At 41.1% G+C, this 10,103-nt stretch overlaps 1 protein-coding gene across 1 annotated transcript; it reads left to right on the top strand.

Annotated features, from left to right (window-relative positions):
- On the top strand, positions 1-3,455 carry LOC111599580 (RNA polymerase II degradation factor 1). Its single transcript, XM_030224936.1, has 4 exons — positions 1-118; positions 456-518; positions 614-776; positions 877-3,455. The coding sequence occupies exons 1-4, from the start codon at positions 48-50 to the stop codon at positions 3,331-3,333; spliced, it is 2,754 nt and encodes a 917-aa protein (XP_030080796.1). The 5' UTR covers positions 1-47; the 3' UTR covers positions 3,334-3,455.
- The last annotated feature ends 6,648 nt before the right edge of the window (positions 3,456-10,103 follow it).

The raw sequence follows: 10,103 nt of genomic DNA, 5'->3' as shown, positions 1-10,103 counted from the left end.
AGTCGGACGGTGAGTGCGAGCCCGACTAGACTCACTTCTGCATCGAGATGTATCCGCAGGCTGAGCTGGAAAACTACAAGCTGCAAGTGGAGCTGCTGCAGGAGAAGCTGCGTCGCAGGTCTTTGAAAAATATTTAATAATTAGATTTAAGTGCAAAATGTAGAAGTAAATGCGATTTAAGAGAGCTCTGGTTAAGCGCTGCTGTGAAAAATATTATTGAATAAGTTTGCTGAAAGAGCAGAAGGAGCAGAATAGCAAATGCCAGTCAACTAGACACTCAATTTTCCAATTGTTTATAGCTGCTTTCGAGTGTAATTCAATTTGTAATTGTTTAGTGAACTTTGAGCTCAATAAGTTTGATCTACAGCAGAGAATAGTTATCGAAGTCGTATCAAATACATTTAATGACAAACTTGCAGTCTCAACTTATGCATTTCTCTCTTCATATCTCACAGCGAGGACAATCGCCAGCAGCTGGAACATAAGCTAGACAAAGTTCTACAGAAACGCAGTGAAATGTAAGTACATCAATTTCGTTGTCCCCACGAGGCATACAAATTATGCCAATGAGTCCAAAAGGCCATTAATAACAGCCAGGTATGGTCTGCTTTAGCGAGAAGGGCGTACGGCACAAAACGCGCCAGAAGTACCAAGAGTTTCTGGAGGAGCAGACACAGCGCAATGAGCGAAACAAAAAGCTGGTGCAGATGCTGGAGCGTATTGATGAACAGACGGCTGTCATGTCGCAGCGCAGCGAACGACTTAAAATGATGAAGGTGAGTCGCAGGTGCAATCGAAAAGTCACCTTCTCTGCATCCTAAATCAATGTGCATGTGTTTGACTTTGACGTGTTCTATCGCCTATGCCAATATGCAGCTGCAATACCAAATGTACTTTGCAAAACTGGTTCAAAGCCAAACATTGCGCTGCATACAACAGACAACAGCTCCGGGAGGCAACGCAATGCCAATTCCTGTCCTAATACAGCCCCAGTCGACGGCAGTGTCGAGTCCAGCTGTCGTAACAGCACCGGCAAATGCTGCACCAGCTCCCATTGCAAATCAAAGCCAACCACTGATGATTCCATTGACGACTGCGCCGCCACAGCAATGGGCCTTTGCCATGGCCACGCCGACGCCGACGCCCACTCAAGCTGGTATGTTATTAACTTCACAGGTAACGCCGCAGCCCGTTTATGTGCCATACCCGGATTTGTATGGGGGGGCTGGTGTTGGCCTGGGTGTAGGGCAGCCGCTTACCACCTCCAATCTGTTCGACCTGCGTGCCACATTGCGCGCCCTGGACAATGAAAATGCCGATTTGCCGGAGCGAATGACGCACTTTGATGAATCTCGAAGTGGTAACACTGACAGAGCTGCGCCAGCAAAAACAGCATCAATGATGACGACGATGACCACGACGGCGACGACGACAACGACTACAATATCAACTCCATGCTCAGCGAAAGATATGAGTGCACGGGAGTTGAGCAGCACATCCTCAACGTTGGCAACATCCTCGTTGACATTTGATAAATTGCCAATGACGGCAGCGCTTGCTGAGGTGCCAGCTGCAGCTGTCGCTGCTGGCATCGATGACGTTGGTGGTCGACCGCAGGCGGCGGCGCCGTTGCGTAGGAACAGCCGGCAAGAACTGGAGCAGGATGCCTGGCCAAATTCACGCGTGACTAAAGGCGAGCATGAAAAATCGCCAAGTGTCGTCAGCTATAATGAGCCAAGCGGGCAACAACAGCAGCCGCAGCAGCGGCAACAACAACAGCACAATTTCGATGCTTACTTTGGTGAGCTGAAAATCGATGAGCCCTGGCATCCAGCGGCAGCTCCAATAGCAACAATGACACGACCAAAGGACCAATACGAAGACAAAACGGATCTAAGCGTGCGTGCTGGCAAAATGAAAACAGTTGGCGGCGATGGCGCCATTGGCGGCCTCGTTGGTGGCATCAGCAACGATTTGCTTGACGAAGTCAAAGCCAGCCGTGCAGCTTTAGAGAAGGCAGCGGCTGCGGTTGATGAGCAGCTAGCACGAGGTAATCAATTGTCGCCACCGGCAGCCAATGAGCCATTCGCTAAGCCCGGAGTGTCGATTGAGAATATTGAAAATGCCATTTACGGCGAACGTTTGACGGCAACAAACACAGCGATGTCAGCTAGAGCAGGAGCAGCAGCGGCGGCCGCAGCGGCGGCAGTGGCAGCAACAGCAGCAACAGCAGCAACGGCAGTGGCAGCAGCAGCAGCAACAACAACAACAGCAGCCCCAGCAAAGGGATTAGTGGAGAATTTGGTAAGCAACGCATCACAGCCGCAGCCACATCAGCAGGAACAGCAGCAGGAGGAAGAACAGGTAACTCCCGTGGATATACAACAATTGCCGGAGCAGCAACAACAACAGCGACCAGCAGAGATTGCTTTCGGGCAGTATGAGGCCAATAGCTATGTGGACCCGGGTGAGCCGAGCTACGCCAGCATTGAGTCGACTCCGCAGCAGCAGTTGCAGCAGTCGGCTAGCGTTGCGGGCGAGCCACTGTACAGTGAAATCGGAAATCCCACAGACTATCAGCAATATGCAACGGATGTTGCCAATGCAACAGCTGAGGCCGAGGCAGACGCAGCTGTAGCCGCAGCACAGCAAGAGTACTCCGGTATGGATTATGGCAACTACGATGCAGCGCAATATGCAGCGGGCTATGATCCCAATGCCTACCCGGGCTACATATATGATGAGGCCACTGGCCAGTACATTGCCGATCCCAATGCAACTCAGTATGCTCCGGATGGCAGCTACGCGGGCCAGGACTATGATGCTGCAGCAGCAAATTACGACTACTATAGCGAACAGCAACAGCAGCAGCAACAGCAGCAGCCACAGCCTCAGCAACAGGAACAGCAGCAGGAACAACAGCAAGTCGCCTATCCGATGTCGGACAACAACAATGGCGCTGCAGCGGAGCTGGTCTCACCACAGGAAGTGGAGCAAGCCCCACCACACGATGGGGCTGATGCAAAGCCCGAGGCCATTCACCCACCAGCGGTGGCCGGCAGCGCCGCCAAACCTGCAAGGCCCACATCGATACTTGCGTCGACAGACAAACAAGCGATGCCTAATGATGCGCATCAGCAGCAGCAGCAGCAGCAGAAGAAGAAGAAGCGCGTTAATTTCGTTGACAGCAGCGAAACGGATGATAGCTCAAGCGCGAAACCAGTCCAGGAACCAACCGGAATTACAGCCAGCCCGGCCACCACAACACCCGCGGGAGCAGCGGCCAGCGAAAGCGACTTCGATTTTTCAACAGGCAGCGAGGCGAAGAATTAGAACAAGCGCAAAACACTTCAGTTCTAATTTGCTGCCATTTGGGTTAACCAGTGGACAGCTCAACCCAGGCAGTGGTCATTCAATGAGCTCGCATTCAATTTATGGCCACAGCATTTCCCTTTTGTCACACAATGCAAGGATGGCAGCTTTGATTTGAGAATTGAAGTGATTCGTGAGCTCACTGTACACATTTACTTAACTTGTTCTGTTTACTTTTTACAGAAAACTATTTGAACAACTAAATTAACAATTAATTTAATAAATCATTAGATTTGGAAAGTGAACTTGAATTTTAACATTCATCAACAATAATTTATCAAATACTGTATATCAATTTTCAGAATAACTTAAAATATATTTCACTATATTTCCCTAAAATATTAAATATTTAATATAATAATGGCTTACAGATTTGGAGCTTCCGAATGTTGAATAAAATTATATTTTGAATTTATATTATATTTATTACATTTGAAAGTCCACAAATATGGAAAATAAAACAAAATTAATTATAAAACACTTACATTACTTATGCATTTTAATCATTCATGCAGATTGCTAAAAAGAAAAATTGCTAATATTTTAAAAATTAAATCTAAAGCAAATTTATCACATATTAAATTCAATCGCTTTGAGGTGGCAGCCTTAAATGTTTTTTTTTTTAAACGGAAAACAAATTAAAAATCGTGCTGTGCATTCAACAAACAGAATTGTTAAGAATCTTCATACAATTGTTGGGATGGACAAAAGGCTAGCAGTTTTAATTTCATACGAATTCAGCCTGTGGTGCACTTTGATATTTACACATACATAAATTTGCTATATACTTGTCGATGCATATATATATATATATATATCTATATGTATACATCTGAGCATCCAATTCGGTCGGTTCTTGACTTGCACAAATGACCACAGTAAAGCAGGCATATATATAGTATATATATAATATATATTACAATATTGAATTTTCAGGTTCAATAATAAGCCAAAGTGCAATTGTCATTGAAATGTGTTGATTGTCTGTCAGAGAGTCAATTGCTTGACCAACATATCCCGATGGCAACGATGCTAATTAAGTGCAGCAATCGAAAAACAGAATGCAGTCCTCGTTTGAGCGAGAAGTGATACTAGGCAGTCAACTGGTTAAAACCAGGCCACGCCCTGGCACATATATTGAAGAAAACATTAAAAACACAGTAAACCAATTGCTTCAGGGAAATTAAATTATGTTTTAATACATATATGAATCTACATATTTATGCAAGTGAGCATCAATATTCCAGTTGGTGAAATCATAAGAGAATTGTTAAGATGAAAGAAACAAAAAAAGAATGAGAGAGTGGAATAGAGAGAGAGATAGCCTTATTAGAATAGCCCAATGATATTTTTGCTAATAAACATTAAAGATTTGAAGTATTTGCTTAAAGCCCATACAAGAAAGGAAAATGACACAAAAAATGTTATTCATAGCAAAAGAGTTCTAAAAATTGATTTTCAGAAAAATATGGCAAATTAAGAAGCTTTCTTGAAAATTAAAATAATTAAAATAAAATAGTAATCATATAATATTTAATTATATCATATATAGAAAGTGCATTTACTCTTTTAATTATATAAAAATTCATGAAAACATAAAGTATTCAAGCCATCACATGCATAGAATCCAAAATCAAATAATATGATTCAATCGAGACAGATGTATATGGCGACTATATATTTATATGTATATACATATGTATATGTATATGTATATATATATGTATATGTATATGTATATATATATGTATGACATATACACATAGAGAGGACCAGAGTCAAAAAGAAACAAGCTTCGGGTCTATTCTTATGTCCACTTTTCGATTAACTCTGAAAACTGACTGGTTGCTGTTGTTGACATTTTTCCCATCAATTTAAATATGGATGAAATAAACAAAAAAATGTCACGTTGTTTTTATCATCCTCATTGAATTTTCTACGGCTGTTATATTCTTGGCTACATGTTGTTAAAAACATTTTTTTTATATATTTTTCAGCGAACTTGGCGCTGGTTTCATATACGTTTTAATTGCACTTGAAGTGCAAATCAGTGCACTCAAACCCCATTGGATAATTTATATTAATTTCCGTGCAACTGCTTGCTTTTTGCTGAATCGAAATATAATTAATGCACTCAATTAGCCAGTCATGAGCCAGCTTCATAGCTTGCATTGTATAGAAAATCAAACGTCAACGTCACTCTCGGTGGCGGCTTTGGAGAAAAAAATATAGTATTATTTAATACCTGTCACAGCTTCAACATATATTTAAATTTATCTTTATATATTATTCAACTGTTGTTACTCCAATTTTGTTTTATTTTTTTCATTCTTAATAAGCTGAACATTTATAACTGGCTTTCGGGTGGCAGGGAAACAGCGGCTCGACCGATAAAAGGTTTCGAGCGAAACTTTTTCATTGAAAAATTTGATATTAAACGCTACAACGAGAAACCTCAAAGGCGAATCGCAAATAAAAATGAAATGGGCCACAATTAAATGCCCTAAGTGAAATGAGAATTCTCAGCGTCGTTTCGGTTCGCATGAAAAATTTCTATAGGGGCAGAATTTGTGCACGCCAGCCAAAGGTATGAAAATCGACCCAAAGATAACAAAAGCAAACAATTTGAGTTTGTTTTGTGCTCGATTTACATGTAGAGCAATAAGTATCGCAACAGACGCTTTTTGAAATTTGATCCGAATGCTTTAAGTGCCGCGGCAGGTCTAAAATTGATTTCTGCTGAGTATTAGCATAAACATTAAGCTTATAAAGCATTTATCAGTCCCAATACCATATAGATGACATATGTGGAAGAACAAAACTGAGAGAAAGAGACGGAGAGAGAGAGAGAGAGAGAGAGAGTGTGGCATGTCTTAACAATAAATTTCAAAGCAAATCAAATCAGCACGTCGCAGGTACAAGGATAAAGGATTACGAATATAGCTTCAGCCACAACACGAATAATTGAGTGCTGCTTATTTATGCACCCTAAGCAACCAAATAAAAGATAGCACGAGAAAGCGCAAACGAGTGAGAGCCAACCGTACGGTGAACGCTCCACGAGTACCGTTAACCAAACAAAAAAATCGAAAATACACATACATAATCAGTGCTGGAATTCAATTTTGAAATAAAACGCAAATCGAGTAGCGAAACTCTCAATGCCATGCCATTTGCCCAAGTGAGAGGGGCATAAGGATGTGCTATGAGTGGTGTAAGAATACCAAAAAGTACATTCGAAAATGTTCATGTATTTTCGTTGCCAAGTAAGGCACTACTGGGAACAACATTTGTGGTACACGCGGCGTATGATTGACATTTATGCAAATCACTTACAGAGCCGCTCCTCGCTTGGGCGTGTGGGCTATGACAATAATTATACAGCCGCTGCTGCATAAATACAACCCTTCCTTCTTCGTGTATAGAATTGTATGTATGTATGCATATATATAAGGAAACTACTCAATTAGAGCCAAAGGGGAGTTCAACAAGGTCAACAAGGTATAATTAGCTCTTTTTATCAAATGAACAATTGAATGATAAACATAGTTGAAATAAATATATAGTCTATGCTTTAAAGGCATATCGTTGACTTTATTTGGTCAGCAATTGCTCATATACCATTACCATTAGCTCTAAGTTTGCGTTGACATTAACGCTAATTGAAAACATGAAATGCGATAGCTCACAGTGTAGACAAACAGAGTGCATATGCGTCATACCTGGCTTATACATTGTGTACCTGTTCTAACCCCAAACACGATTAGTGAACGTTCAGTGCTCCCGACAACTGTAGCTAGTTACATTCAGTTCGTGCCATTTTCACGGTGAAAACCTAACAAAAGTTTTCGCTATTTTCTCCCCCCAAAAGCAAACAGCGAAGAAAGTTCCTGCGTTTTTCCGCCAACTTATTATTGTTTAAATATTTATACTAGCATTGGCAGATACAGAGGCATAGTGACTCGCCGGAAATCAACGCTGCCCTGTGCCCTGCGCAGTAAAGCAAACGTCGGCGATGCCGTCTGCTGTCTGCCGTCTAGGCAACATACATATGTGCGACAAGGTTGAGGCGCCGAAGTTTGCGCGCGACACTCCATGGGCTTGACATTGTCACGTAGTTGCCTGGGCACTTGGCTGACGTTGAGTTGTGCTGCCAGCAGTATGCATATGAATGCCGAAGTGCTTCAGAACGCACAACTCACAGCTGCTGCTGGATTTGGCTATGACAGGGCATGTCGCTGGCAATCGCTTGATAAACGCAGAACTCTCATGTGAAGCTTATTGCACAGACAGTTAGTTACTAGTTAATTTGCCTTTTGCCAGTGCCAATTGCGGCGGTGATAGTCACGTAGCCCCGAATGCATTCAGTTTAGTTTTTGTACCCATAGCCCATAAAAATAAATATAAGCAGAACTACACCAATATTAACTAACTTACAACAATCAAAAGGATTAGCTTCTATATTCTTTGACAATATTAAGCGAAAGCTTCAGATACTATGGTGTAACTGATATTGGAGTCTTGCAAGTCTACTAGAGTATATCAGCTTCATAGTAATTTCTGACACGATTTCGGATAACAGTAGCAAGCACGTATGAGTGTTTTACAACCATGGCAAACATGGCAAATAATCATAATAATATTCCTGAAGTGGGGTAATAATTTGTCAAGTCTATGAACATAAATATCAGTTGCAGCATTAAACCTTCAAAAGCATAAATCGAGAAAACAAGAAATTTGCGTGCTCGCATGGAAATTTCAAAATCAAGCGAGCTAATTGCAAGAGTGAATTACAAGCAGATTCGCAAATAAAATGTATTTAACAAATGAGGAATATTAAATCGAAGTCAACAACAAAAAGAAGCTTTTTATTTGGAATCTGTAAAATAAGCAAATCGGTAAATTTTAATTACATTACATTAAAATTTAGATTGTATTTTCAATATGTCGAAAGTGGGAGCATAGTTAAAGAGAGGGCTTAGAGGGTAGACCAGTTAGCGGATTCAATCTCATCGATGTGGAATATCCTCCAGTGTGCTGTTATCAAGCAGGTGAAGCAGGTGTGTGAGGTGTGGGGTGCTGATGTGTCTGCCTAGTCGTTCTATTCTATTTTAGCAGTAAAATCTCTTGATGGACCCACGATACTGCGACCTCTTTATCTATTGAAGAGCATTCTAAACTATTTTGAAGTCTCTGTATAATGCTACAGTTAAATGGCTAAAATGGTGCCTCAGATTAAATTGCCATAGATTCTTAGGGTTATGGTATGGTTTGGGTTAAGGTGTGAGCACTCTACATATACGAGGGTATATTTTCTTTAGATGTATGCAACTATGCACATAAATTCACTGTAACTTAAATTGGTATGGCTACTGCACAGTTGTCCACATTTAGTGTATATAAACAATTTAATATTTGAATATATATTTTCTAGATTAAATAAGACTTTTACCTGTGAAGATTAAAAAGTTAATTAAAATATGGCAAAATTGTTTGTCCGCAGCAGCATCAATTTTAGACAATAGAATTGCTGAAGGAGTTCTTAACCCGCTCATCTCATATTGTTTCATACAACCTACCAATCAGATTGTTATTATTAGTTTGTGACACGAAGCAGGCATTAATTCTAATTAACATTTTAGCAGCTATCAGTTAACATAAGCTCATACAGGTGCCTTGCCGGATTATTTTGCTGCTGCCAACGGCTAGCCGCTCTAAATTGAATATGCAATCTACAGTGGACCATTGCCCTGTGCTAATCAAAGGCACAATTGAGAAGCTTCACATAAGACATTATCTGGCGGCTAACAGCCAATTTTAGTTAAACTCCGTACAGTTTCACGCTGCCTGGCTGATAGACCACCAGTTCCATTATTGATATTATGCCCAGCCCATACTATGGACAGAGCTGCGTAAATTTCGCATTTATTGTTTAGGCTTCCAGCAGAGATTGTTCGCCTATTATTGAAATATCCTTTGTGCCTCACAGAGATAAACACCAGCGCAGACATTACTGAGTTACCTAGAGACCCACTTGACGACTACACACACACAGATACATCCACGCAACCACCCTCCCACCCACGCACAGGCACACACACATCTAGGTCTGTCATTATATGACCCTCTCCATAAACAAATGCTAATGCCGTCAATGTTGGTTTTTACAATTTACAAGCAATAAGAAGTAAATAAAAAATTTAATTTGCTGTATTATCTACCAAAATAAATATAAATATGCATTTATGCCCTGTTAAGCCTTGGCAAATCGAAACAGATTTGAATTAACAAATTTTCAAGGTAAATCAATAAAACTTTTATTTAAAGCTCGACTCAATTATTTTCACCTCGTTATTTATGCCGAAATGTTTGCTGGCTGTAAGAACTTGTGTCTTCCCTTTAAGGCTTTGCAGTTATCCAATATACATTCGCGATCCATCTTGAGTGCCCTGCTCTCAGCTCGCCAGCTACATATGTCACAGTAACGCCGAGAAGACAAATTTACAATATTAAAGTAAACATGTTAAAACCATAAAAACGCAACTTCACAAAAGTAGCGCAAAGGGCTGACTGCGGGGGATATTGGGAGAAAAATATTGCTGCAAAGCAGCAGGGCACAACAAAAACACGCGCCAGAGAAATCATGTAGAAAGCATTCGCTTGTGCACACATACACTCACACACACACGAGCACACATGTGTGCACATGCCACGTTTGCACAAACTCTAAG

This window comes from Drosophila hydei, unplaced genomic scaffold, assembly GCF_003285905.1.
Source record: "Drosophila hydei strain 15085-1641.00,03,60 unplaced genomic scaffold, DhydRS2 tig00008121-arrow-pilon, whole genome shotgun sequence".
Lineage (NCBI taxonomy): Eukaryota > Metazoa > Arthropoda > Insecta > Diptera > Drosophilidae > Drosophila > Drosophila hydei.
This window is presented reverse-complemented; position numbering and strand designations above follow the sequence as displayed.